The following is a 13,729-nucleotide window of genomic DNA, read 5'->3' as shown; positions in this document are numbered from 1 at the left end:
CAGCAAAACTACTGGAGGGTAGATCTCCAGGAACAAGGTTGGAGATAACACCTACAGGAGGGTAGCTCTCCAGGAACAGGGTTGGAGTGAACACCTACAGGAGGGTAGCTCTCCAGGAACAGGGTTGGAGAGAACACCTAGATGAGTGTAGCTCTCCAGGAACAGGGTTGGAGAGAACACCTACAGGAGGGTAGCTCTCCAGGAACAGGGTTGGAAAGAACACCTAGAGGAGGGTAGCTCTCCAGGAACAGGGTTGGAGAGAACAGGGTTGGAGAGAACACCTACAGGAGGGTAGCTCTCCAGGAACAGGGTTGGAGAGCCCTGCTCTACAATATGTAATGCTTATGGTATCTAAGGGCAACCAGCAGTAAAACACTATTAGAGCTCTAAAGCGCATATGTGTAGAGTATCATTCAACCTATGGTATCTAAGTTGACTCTTAGTCTATAACATTATCAGCTAATGTATGATGTGATCGATGTCCACATGTAAAGAGCCTATGTATGTGTGTGTGTGTGTGTGTGTGTGTGTGTGTGTGTGTGTGTGTGTGTGTGTGTGTGTGTGTGTGTGTGTGTGTGTGTGTGTGTGTGTGTGTGTGTGTGTGTGTGTGTGTGTGTGTGTGTGTGTGTGTGTGTGTGTGTGTGAGAGAGAGAGACTGTTGGGTAGATGTGCTAGGGAGTTTAGCGAGAGATAAACAGGTGTGCTGCACTGGGAACGAGAGACATGGTATCCTTGAGGCACATAGCGACAGAGATGCATCGCTATGGCAACTGGCTATTGTCGCATCCAGGGGTCATTAAAACTATTTGGCTTGGAAGGCAGTTTGGGTTACAATGTGTTTTGAGACTATAAAGAGGAAGAAAGATAATACTCGATCAAAATATACATCAAGACCGACATTGAAATGGTTACAGCAGTCACATCAAGATGTATGTACATTAGACTTGAATCCAAGTGACTTCTAAGTGTGAGGAATGTTGTTTCCACATGTAAACATCTGTGAAAAGTGTTCAAGGTGAACATCCATTCCTATAAATTGTAGTTCCCGCTAATATGGGTTTGAGGTCTGATAGGGGTGTTTAAGAGAAATAGATTTAGGTTACCCATACCATCTTAGATATAAATATGCTGGGAAAGATTGTCTATTCAGCACTCAAGGCTCACTGAGGCAAAAAAGAGGAGAAAAGCAGAGAACTAGATTAACTTAATCCAAAACTGATACTGTCAGGTGAACTATATTGTCATGCAGACAGTAAAGGTCTTTAGACATTCTGTGTCTAGTATGTTTGTCATAAACTCCATATTTCGGGCAGATAGATGTAGAATACAGTAACGACTGTGATGTTAAAGACATGCTAAAACTTACCAGTGTTACTTTCCATACAATGATCTCTAAACGCTCCAAACAGCACGTTACTAAGGTTTTATTATCTGAATATTCTACGTCCAATGATTTCAGAATTGACCAATGACATCTGAGGGTATTCAGAGGACATCACTGTTCACTATTTAAAGCTTCATCAGAAATGTTAACATCTTAATTAATGTATAGTCAACAGCAATAATGTATACAATATTCCATATTTTGACCTTTGGCTGCAGTAACATGACCAACTAATTAGACATATTCATTTCTGTAATTGTGAACAATGCCTTGTCTTTCAAATGTTTGGACAAGATGCCAATGCAAGAATCATTCACTGTTCTGTAACAGTGTAGCCTTTGAGAGTGGCCGTTGGCTGCTGTGGTGTTCTTAGCTCATGTCCAAATGTCTTGTCCAGAAGCTTCCTCCTGCTGGCACATCTCCATCATGGCTTCCACCACTCAGAAAGTGAAAGCGTACACCACTCCCACGACCACAATGTTCCCTATGGTGGCGGTGATTGCAATCCAAAGCCAAATGGCGTCGCGGGACATGGGCTCCCGCTCCGGCTGGTCATGGGCCGCCATAGAGGCGGCGTGGACGCTAGCCGAGGAGTTGAAAAGTGAGTGGTCCGTGCTGTCGTCATCATTGGGCGAGTCCATGAAGGCCCCCGCCATGACCGACTGAAAGAGAAAACGAAGCGCATTCAACTCAGAGGGACACATATCGGAGTTTTGCACAGTGCTTTAGACTTAGAATTACACACATTTCATGTATAACTGGAAACACTGCTTCCCTATCAATATAGTCCAGAGGCCTAATCTTCTTCTCCCTTTCGATATTCATTAACTATTCAGTTCATTTGCCTCCTTTCCAACGTTATCTTGGACTTGAGAAAGTAAATAGTCTGAAAAACTTGGTGCTATGGCTCTGAATCATTGTGAATTCAGAACCCTTATCTAGAAAGGTGAAGCTATTTCAAATAGGCCAATGGAGCATATACTGTATATTAAGATTATTTGTAATACATTAAAACGTTTTCATTGAAAGCTATCTACAATAAGCTACTGGAATGTCAATGTTGTGCTTTCTCCAGTGATAGTATGGAACCTATAGATTCCTACACCTACACATTCAGAACATACTCACAGTATCTCAATACTATCGACAGTAGGGAGGAGGATGGCATGACAGAATCGACTATTCTTAGAAAATAATACACAGCTGTACTCAGGTAGCCAAACCCCGCCAAACCCCCTGCAATGCCAGGGCTGTGGGTTTGATTCCCACAGGGGAGCCAATTGGAAATAGATGCTGTTTCTCTGGATAAGAGCGTAAATGGTAAATGGTGTGATTGACGAGGCTACTACCTATTTCTGTGAACCTCTTTTGTGGTGATGAGTCTGTCACATGTTAAGGTAATTTTCAGTAGAGGAAAATATGTATTTTGTGAACATTGTTTGAAAGAAAATGCTAAATGAGAAAGAGGGCATGGAGTACCAGATCCTTCATGAGTGCCTTGTTTTCTGTGATTTCTTTAGGGATTGACTGTTTGCTCATTTATAGCAAATTCATGAGAAAGGGAGTTTGTGTATTGTACAGTAGGGGTACATCAATGGTACAGCCAGAGTGACAGATTGAAGTCCCTAGAGACCTGGGCCCGTATCCACAAAGAGTTTCAGGGTAGCAGTGCTGATCAAGGATCAGGGTCCAGTTTCATACAACATCTGAAGTACATTTTCCCCTATCTTTTCCCTTAAAGTTCCTTTACACAAACCACTTTTAAGGTGAATTTCCCCCTTAAATTAAGTTAGCAAGTTAAGGGTGCCCATGAGATTCCTTAAGTGCTTCATGCAGTATACTGTAAATGCCAATGTAAACAGAATTTATGGAGGTGAATGTTGCTTTCCTCTGTCCTGGTTTCAAAAGGAAAACATCTATCAGCTAGCTAGGTACTTGGCTAAACCATGGAAGTTGCACTATCTGTTCACTCATGACTGCATGGCCAAGGCACGACTCCAACACCATCATTCATTTTGCAGACGACACAACAGTGGATGGCCTGATCACCAACAACGATGAGACAGCCTATAGGGAGGAGGTCAGAGATCTGGCCATGTGGTGGAAGAACAACAACCTCTCCTTCAATGTGATCAAGACAAAAGAGAAGATTGTGAACTACAGGAAAAGGAGGACCGAGCATGGCACCATTCTCATCGACGGGGCTGTAGTGGAGCAGGTTGAGAGCTTCATGTTCCTTGGTGTCCACATCACCATCAAACTATCATGGTACACACACACCAAGATAGTTGTGAAGAGGGCACAACAAAGCCTATTCCCCCTCAGGAGACTGTAAAAATGTAGGGTCCTCAGATCCTCATAAACGTTCTACAGCTGCACCCTCGAGAGCATCCTGACTGGTTGCATTACTGCCTGGTACACCAGGCGGTGTCAGAGGAAGGACCTAAGAATTGTCAAAGACTCCAGCCACCCTAGTCATAGACTGTTCTCTTTGCTACCGCACGGCAAGCAGTACCGGAGTGCCAAGTCTAGGTCAAAAAGGCTTCTTAAGGGCTTGTAAGTAAGCATTTCATCGTAAGGTCTACCTGTTGTTTTCGGCGAATGTGACAAGTAAAAATGGATTTGATTTGATTTATCCATGGCTACAAAGCTAGCTACCTAGTTAGCTTGACATGCTAGAAAATAATAGAAACAAGATGAGTAACTAAAATTATCTTCTGAATCAATTTGTTTCTCCTGTCATGAATGTAAAAGTCATATTTTGCAATATCCCAAAATAAATGTGATCTCTTTAAGAAGACATTCAGTGAATCAGGTCATCTCCAAGATAACAGGAGACTCCACCTGTTCAAATAATCGTATTAATTATAATCAGAAAGGCCAAACGTATCCTAGATCAGCCCTATTGTGAGTTGCTTTGTGGATAAGGGCCCTGATCAAAGAAAGGGCTGTAATGACTTTTCCGTAGATGTGTCTGCTTTTCATGTCTGTTTTCCACCTGACTGCTCCAGCTATTCACACCTCAATGAGAATCAATAGAGAGGAATTAAAGAGACAGCTCACCCACATGTCAAATGTATTTCATCTCATGCCCAGTGGGAAAGCTATGGAGTATTACATCTTAAGGATGTAATGTCATGGTTGAAAACTGGTTTTCTGGTTGAGAAGGTGTAAAATAATCAGGCTACCCGGAAGAAGGCACTGCGTTACCGATATTTTGGTTATTAGGCTTACCCATTAAATTCTGCATCTACGGTGAAAGGTGGCAGAGCTAGAGAGGTGTTTGTCAGACCATGAGACATCAGGAAAATCGGTCTTGTCATTAAAATGGAAAGTGCCTTCGGAAAGTATTCAGACCCCTTGACTATTCCACATTTTGTTCCGTTACAGCCTTATTCTAAAATGGATTAAATACAAAAAAGGTCCTCATCAATCTACACACAATTACCCATAATGACTTAAAACAGGTTTCTAGACATTTTTGCTAATTTATAAAAAAAATGTAAATATCACATTTACATAAATATTCAGACCCTTTACTCAGTACTTTGTTGAAGCACCTTTGGTAGCGATTACAGCATTGAGTATTCTTGGGTATGATGCCACAAGCTTGGCACACCTGTATTTGGGGGATTTCTTCCATTCTTCTCTGCAGATCCTGTCAAGCTCTGTCATGTTGAATGGGGAGCGTTGCTGCACAGTTATTTTCAGGTCTCTCCAGAGATGTTAGATTGGGTCCAAGTCCGGGTCTGGCTGGGCCCCTCAAGGACATTCAGACTTGTCCCGAAGCCACTATTGCATTGTCTTTGCTGTGTGCTTAGGCTCGTTGACCTGTTGGAAGGTGAACCTTCACCCCAGTCTGAAGTCACTGAGTGCTCTGGAGCAGAGTTTTCATCAAGGATTTCTCTGTACTTTTCTTCGTTCATCTTTCCCTTAATCCTGACTAGTTTCCCAGTCCCTGCTGCTGAAAAACATCCCCACAGGATGATGCTACCACCACCTTGCTTCACCGTAGGCATGGTGCCAGGTTTCCTCCAGACGTGAAGCTTGGCATTCAGGCCAAAGAATTCCATCTTGGTTTCATCAGACCAGAGAATCTTGTTTCTCATGGTCTGAGTGTCCTTTAGGTGCTTTTTGGCAAACTCCAAGCAGGCTATCATGTGCCTTTTACTGAGGAGTGGCTTCCATCTGGCCACTCTACTGTAAAGGCCTGATTGGTGGAGTGCTGCAGAGATGGTTGTCCTTCTGGAAGGTTCTGCTATCTCCACAGAGGAACTCTAGAGAAGTGTCAGTGACCATCAGGTTCTTGGTTACCTCCCTGACAATAGCCCTTCTCCCCTGATTGGTCAGTTTGGCCGAGTGGCCAGCTCTAGGAAGAGTCTTGGTGGTTCCAAACTTCTTCCATTTAAGAATGATGGAGCCCACTGTGTTCTTGGGGACCTTCAATGCTGTAGAAATGTTTTGGTACTGTTCCTTCAACCTCATGGCTTGGTTTTTGTCTGACATGCACTGTCAACTGTGGGACCTTATATAGCCTGGTTTGTGCCTTTCCAAATCAGGTCCAATCAATTTAATATAACACAGGTGGACTCCAATCAAGTTGTAGAAACATCTCAAGGATGATCAATTGAAACTGGATGCACCTGAGCTCAATTTCTTGTCTCAAAACAAAAATACATTTTTGAAAAATTCTAAAAGTATTTTTTTCAATTTGTCATAATAGGGTGTTGTGTGTAGATTGCTGAGGAAAATGTTTATTTAATACATTGTAACGTAAAAAAATGTATAAAAAGTCAATGGGTCTGAATACTTTCCGAAGGCACTGTATGAAGCATCCAAACAGTTCGACCTACAAATCATGAAAGGGGAAACTCATGAACCTGATGGTGTTCTCCCTTTCATTATTCGACCCCCACAAGTGTCACGGGACTCGTCTATATGCAACCGGTACTGGTAAAAAATAATAATGGTGTATGAAGGTTTTGTGCCTACCCAAAAATGTGTTTAAATTTGTGTAAAAAATATATAGATATGTGTAAAATATATAGATATGTGTAAAAAAAAATATATAGATATGTGTAAAAAATATATAGATATGTGTAAAAAAAAATATATAGATATGTGTAAAAAAAAGTTATTGTATCTCGTAGAAAAAGGACAAACACTTAAAATCTTGTTTCTTAATATTTTGTTTTTGACTCTTTTTTGCCATTCATGAATGAGTCATTTAACGCGTTTCTCTGGGCTATAGCAGTAAAGGGCAGATTCAAACCATTCAATTGAAGAGAAGATTCAAACCACTTGAAACAACTGGGGAATGTGAACAAAGGATCAAAGTAAATGGTTTTGAAACATTCTTTTTTTATATAAAGCTAAGTACCCTGTTAACTAACGACTGCTTGATTGGTATTTAATGCTGTCAATAATTTAAATTCAATAAATTCCTTACAAGGTTAACTAAGAAAAACTGCAATGACATAAAAGTGTTGTTTCCATCACTGTTCCTTATTTCATCTTCTTAACATCACTGTCATACACACACACACACACACACACACACACACACACACACACACACACACACACACACACACACACACACACACACACACACACACACACACACACACACACACACACACACACACACACACACACACACACACACACACACACACACACACACAGACACGTAGGCACACAACAACCCGACTGCCCCAGAGACTTACCCTCAAAGCCTGTGTGCCTTTGAAGACAAACCATTCTGTCCGAATGAGAGATGGAGCCAACACTTGCTTATTCGTTAACATTGGATTACGCAAGTTCAGCTCCAGCTAAGGCTTTTAAAATATCCACACAATATCCACACATTTGTGAATCATTGCATTAATCAAGTGTGCAACATTGTGTGCAATATGTCTTAGCTGAGAAGCATCTGCATAGTTTGAATTGCTATCCCTATTTTGTTTGTCTATATACTATGGTATTTACGGTATGCTAATTTGATTTAGATTTGAACTAACCATTAAAGTGCTACGTTCAGGGTAATAGAGGTGTCTGTCACAGCCATAACGCCTTTTTGAAATGTCTTTCTGGCATATATATTGCCTTCCCAGTGTAGACCGTGCTAACTCACAACTGAGACAATAATGAAGAGACATCGACAAGATGCTCGGTCTGGAGCGTTGGTACTCCCCTGGCTCGACGACCTGGATTTATGAACTCAATTCAGTTGATTTTCGACGCTCGCTCTTCATCACTGTCACAATCACATTCTACGTAAATCTCCAAGTGTACAGTTGGTCTTTTTATTCATTGTGCTTTCTCCGCCTCACAATTTATTGTCTTGCTCTGGTGCTCGTATATATTTTGTTAGGATACCCGCTGATCCTTTACATAATACATGTGAAAAGAAGTGTAAGATGTATCATTCACAATATCGCTTGTGTTAAATATGACCACTTACTGTAGTATACAGTAAATTACGCTGGCACATCCATAGAACACCATACTTCTGTCCATTTTTAACAGGAGAGAAAACAATGCATTTCAACAGAGCTCCCATAGGAATGAACATCCACCTCTGGTCTCTTGGCCCTCCCACCCTTATGGGAGGTCAGCTCCTGCTCAGCGCAGTCAAAGCTCTTCTCTGTTCTTATACCCCAATGGTGGAAACAGCTTCCCCCTGATGCTAGGACAGCGGAGTCCCTGTCCATCTTCCGAAAACGTCTGAAATCTTACCTCTTCAAAGAGTATCTCAATCTTGTTCCCCCTTGCACTTGTCTTTTCCTACAAACACTGACTTTTCTGATGACTTCTGTATTCAGGAAAAATGTACTTGCTACAACTGTGATATGTGGCTGTCTCACCTCGCTATCTGAAGATGACTGTAAGTCAACTGTAAGTCGCTCTGGACAAGAGCGTCTGCTAAATGACTAAAATGTAAATGTAACATCAACAGAAAACCAACTACATGCTGGTATGAGTGTCAGGATAGTTCCTGTATGTCAGTGGCTGTCAACCCTACAGCCTGGACTGGAACATATTTGTTAGAGAGCACTTTAGGATTCTTCTTTACAATGCATCTGTCAGAAGCAGTCACTGTTTCTTTGCGTTTCTGCGGGCAGTTCCTCAAGTAAGCCTTCAGCCTGTTGTTAGTCATGGCACTTTGCTCTCAGTTCATTGGGGCTTCTTTACAATACACTACTCTGATGATACAAACTAGGTCCAAGAGAGATACTTGTGTAAAGAGACGGATCTAGATTCAAATCTCTCTTTAAGAGATGTCTCCCACACTACCTCCAGAGGTAGACATCTATGCCAAATACACCGTCTGAGTGGTACAGTGGACAAGGGCTCTCCCACACCACATGTCCTTTCAATAATTACCTTATTTACATTAATACCAAAAAGCAGCATTTTTGCTCTGTTAACTAAATTGAAAATGGAAGGCTTTTAAAATATCCACACATTTGTGAATCATGGCATTAATCAAGTGTGCAACATTGTGTGCAATATGTCTTAGCTGAGAAGCATCTGCATAGTTTGAATTGCTATCCCTATTTTGTTTGTCTATATACTATGGTATTTACGGTATGCTAATAGCTACACTCACACATGAAGCAGGCCACACCACAGCCAAGGTTATTGTAAAGAGAAAATGAGCAAATCTGATGTTGAAGAGTGATAGATCTCACTAGACTTATGTTAGTAATGTAAATGGCCCTCAAATGATCTTCTGTTTCTATTCACCGGTTGCACCTCCATTACTCGGTGCCCAAAAATGATGATAAATCCAGTCAATCTGGAAGGAGGCTAACAACTTTTTGTCTCATTTACACTACAGTGTCCTGGAAATAGGATGACATTTCTAGAGTAGACAAATATTTAGTAGAAAACAACTTTGCCATCATCATCTTGTCAAATTTTCTTTAGACAGATGACAATGTTGTCATTAGCTATCAAAGGTTGTCAAAAATGTAAAACAATGCTAAAGTTAGCTAGCTAAAATCCAGTGATCTCCCCTCAATCTTAGCAAGCTAGCTAAAGTTATACTGCATATAAAGTCAACATGGTGACATTAAAACGACGACAAAAGGTTTCCCTACTATTTATTTACCTTCTTTTGAAATATCATTGTATTTCCAAGCCACTGTAATGCACTTCTGATTAAATCTTCATCAGCGCTCATTAACAATACATTGAGTAGAATGCTCATTCGGGTATCAGTCCAAAATGAATGTTCAAAACAATATTGTGACGAAATGTGCAACCCATAAATAGCCAGAGGATTCAGAAGGAAGAAAAAGGATGTAACGTGTTCAATCGTAAGTACAGAATCAATAGCCCAAAGCTCCTGTTTGCTCAGCGTAAACATAGAATGAGCGCTCACATGTCCACTTTGAACTGAAAACATAGTAATGACACTGAGCACTTCCATCAGCTGTACATTACTCACCTGTGAACAGCACTCACGCTTATTAAAAAATCAGTCTCTTTTACAAATGGATTATTGAGACAATGGGTTTCAACTCTGACATTCTCCTCTCCTAAACACACTGAAAATATCATCCATTAACTACAGGCTACTGTGTACACTCATTCAAATGTGTGGTATTTGGTATTGTATTAGGATCCCCATTAGCTGTTGCAAAAGCAGCAGCTACTTTTCCTGGGGTCCACACAAAACATGAAACATAAAACATGACATAATACAGAACATTAATAGACAAGAACAACCCAAAGACAAAACTACATATATTTTTTTTTCAAGGCACACGTAGCTTTCATATCAATACATACACACAAACTATCTAGGTCAAATAGGGTAATGGCGCTGTGCCGTGAGGAGATGCCTTATCTGTTTTTTGAAACCTGGTTTGCTGTTTATTTGAGCAATATGAGATGGAACGGAATTCCATGCAATAATGGCTCTATATAATACTGTACGCTTTCTTGAATTTGTTCAGAATTTGGCGACTGTGAAAAGACCCCTGTGGGGTGTGTGTGTGTCAGAGCTGTGTGTATCAGAGCTGTGTGTAAGTTGACTATGCAAACAATTTAGGATTTTCAACACATTGTTTCTTAAAAAATGAAGTGATACAATCAAACTCTCTTCAACTCTGAGCCAAGAGAGACTGGCAGCATAGCATTTATATCAGCCCTCTGATTACAATGAAGAGCAGGACGTGCCGCTCTGTTCTGGGCCATCTGCAGCTTAACTAGTTCTTTCCTTGCAGGAAATGGACCACGTGACTGGACAATAATCAAGATAACACAAAACTATAGCCTGAAGAACATGCTTGTTGGAATGTGGTGTCAAAAAAGCAGAGCATCTCTTTAATACGGACAGACCTCTCCTCATCTTTACAACCATTAATTCTATGTCTTGACCATTACAGTTTACAATCAGAGGTAACGCAAAGTAATTTAGTCTCCTCAACTTGTTCAACAGGCACACCATTCGTTACCAGATTCAGCTGAGGTTTAGAACTTAGAGATTGATTTGTACCAAAAACAATGTTCTTAGTTTTAGAGATGATCAGGACCAGTGCATTTCTGTTCACCCTTTACAAAACAGACTGCAACTCTTTGTTAAGGGTTTCAGTGACTTCATTAGCTGTGGTTGCTGATGAGTATATGGTTGAATCGTCAGCATACATGGACACACACGCTTTGTTTAAAAGTTATTAAAAATGAATAAATCTTCTTCTTATTAATTTATTTCAACCAATCATCTGTCATTTGTGTCAGTTCAGTACATGTTGCTTGCCCTTCTCTATAAGCATGCTGAAAGTCTGTTGTCAATTTGTTTACAAGGAAATAGCATTGTATTTTGACAAACACCATTTTCCCCAACCGTTTACTAAGAACTGACAGCTTGTTCCAAGCCATTATCATGCTTTCATTCATACAAACCAAGCAGGGAAAGCACACGCGTCTACAGAAAATGCCCCAAAGTGAGTGTCACCCATTTAATAAGGCTGTAACTGTATAATTATTGAGGGCACTACATGCCTTTGAAACGTCCACATACTGTAGGGCTGGAACAATTGCTGTATAGTTGTGTAACCGATGATTATGGATCAAGGCCGCCATGAAGATAAAATCACTGTCATAACCGTTAAATACACAGTACCAGTCAAAAGTTTGGACACACCTACTCAATGGTTTATCTTTATTTCTACTATTTTCTACATTGTAGAATAATGGTGAAGACATCAAAACTATGAAATAACACATATGGAATCATGTAGTAACCAAAAATTGTTAAACACATGAAAAACTATTCTATATTTGAGATTCTTCAAAGTAGCCACCCTTTCTTTGCCTTGATGACAGCTTTGCGCACTATTGGCATTCTCTCAAACAGCTTCATGAGGTAGTACCCTGGAATGCATTTCAATTAACATGTGTGCCTTGTTAAAAGTTATTTTGTGGAATTTCTTTCCTTAATGCATTTGAGCAAATCAGTTGTGTTGTGACAAGGTACTCCAAAAGGCTTTCGGAGCCATCATCGACTCAGTGGGTTTTGTCCAACATGTCTCTGGACCTACTCACTGTCACAGTCATACTCTGGACCTAGTTTTGTCCCATGGAATAAATGTTGCGGATCTTAATGTTTTTCCTCATAATCCTAGACTATCGGACCACCATTTTATTACGTTTGCAATCGCAACAAATAATCTGCTCAGACACCAACCAAGGAGCATCAAAAGTCGTGCAATAAATTCTCAGACAACCCAAAGACTAATTGATGCCCTTCCAGGCTACCTCTGCCTACCCAAGGACGTCAGAGGACAAAAATCAGTTAACCACCTAACTGAGGAACTCAATTGAACCTTGTGCAATACCCTAGATGCAGTTGCACCCTTAAAAACAAAAAACATTTGCCATAAGAAACTAGCTCCTTGGTATACAGAAAATACCCGAGCTCTGAAGCAAGCTTCCAGAAAATTGGAACGGAAATGGCGCCACACCAAACTGGAAGTCTTCCGACTGGCTTGGAAAGACAGTACCGTGCAGTATCGAAGAGCCCTCACTACTGCTCGATCATCCTATTTTTCCAACTTAATTGAGGAAAATAAGAACAATCCGAAATGTATTTTTGATACTGTCGCAAAGCGAACTAAAAAGCAGCATTTCCCAAGAGAGGATGGCTTTCACTTCAGCAGTGATAAATTCATGAACTTCTTTGAGGAAAAGATCATGATCATTAGAAAACAAATTATGGACTCCTATTTAAATCTGCGTATTCCTCCAAAGCTCAGTTGTCCTGAGTCTGCACAACTCTGCCAGGACCTAGGATCAAGAGAGTCACTCAAGTGTTTTAGTACTATATCTCTTGACACAATGATGAAAATAATCATGGCCTCTAAACCTTCAAGCTGCATACTGGACCCTATTCCAACTAAAATACTGAAAGAGCTGCTTCCTGTGCTTGGCCCTCCTATGTTGAACATAATAAACAGCTCTCTATCCACCGGATATGTACCAAACTCACTATAAGTGGCAGTAATAAAGCCTCTCTTGACAAAGCCAAACCTTGACCCAGAAAATATAAAAACTATAGGCCTATATTGAATCTTCCATTCCTCTCAAAAAATTTAGAAAAAGCTGTTGCGCAGAAACTCACTGCCTTCCTGAAGACAAACAATGTATATGAAATGCTTCAGTCTGGTTTTAGACCCCATCATAGCACTGAGACTGCACTTGTGAAGGTGGTAAATTACCTTTTAATGGCGTCAGACCGAGGCTCTGCATCTGTCCTCATGCTCCTAGACCTTGGTGCTGCTTTTGATACCATCGATCACCACATTCTTTTGGAAAGATTGGAAACCCAAATTGGTCTACATGGACAAGTTCTTGCCTGGTTTAGATCTTATCTGTCGGAAAGATCTCAGTTTTTCTCTGTGAATGGTTTGTCCTCTGACAAATCAACTGTAAATTCCGGTGTTCCTCAAGGTTCCGTTTTAGGACCACTATTGTTTTCACTATATATTTTACCTCTTGGGGTTGTCATTCGAAAACATAATGTTAACTTTCACTGCATCCTCAGACATTGCAGTCCAAATACGTTCTCCACAGAGTTCAAGTAACAGATACATCTCAACATCAACTGTTCAGAGGAGACTGCGTGAATCAGACCATCATGGTCGAATTGCTTTAAGGAAACCACCACTAAAGGACACCAATAATTCTTGGCTTGGGCCAAGAAACATGAGCAATGGACATTAGACTGTTGGAAATCTGTCCTTTGGTCCGGTGAGTCCAAACTTGAGAATTTTAGTTCCAACCACCGTGTCTTTGTGAGACACAGAGTAGGTGAATGGTGAAGTCAAGGCA

General features: G+C 40.7%; 1 protein-coding gene across 1 annotated transcript in view; it reads right to left on the bottom strand.

Annotated features, from left to right (window-relative positions):
* Positions 1–330: 330 nt before the first annotated feature.
* The window catches only part of LOC135557239 (uncharacterized protein C14orf132-like), a 33,218-nt gene continuing 19,819 nt past the window's right edge, over positions 331–13,729 (bottom strand). Inside the window, exon 2 of the mRNA XM_064990441.1 lies at positions 331–2,046. Coding sequence (XP_064846513.1) covers positions 1,825–2,046 — 222 coding nt within the window. The 3' untranslated portion in view covers positions 331–1,824. The remainder of the gene's footprint in view (positions 2,047–13,729) is intronic.

This window comes from Oncorhynchus masou, chromosome 16 (genome assembly GCF_036934945.1).
Source record: "Oncorhynchus masou masou isolate Uvic2021 chromosome 16, UVic_Omas_1.1, whole genome shotgun sequence".
Lineage (NCBI taxonomy): Eukaryota > Metazoa > Chordata > Actinopteri > Salmoniformes > Salmonidae > Oncorhynchus > Oncorhynchus masou.
This window is presented reverse-complemented; position numbering and strand designations above follow the sequence as displayed.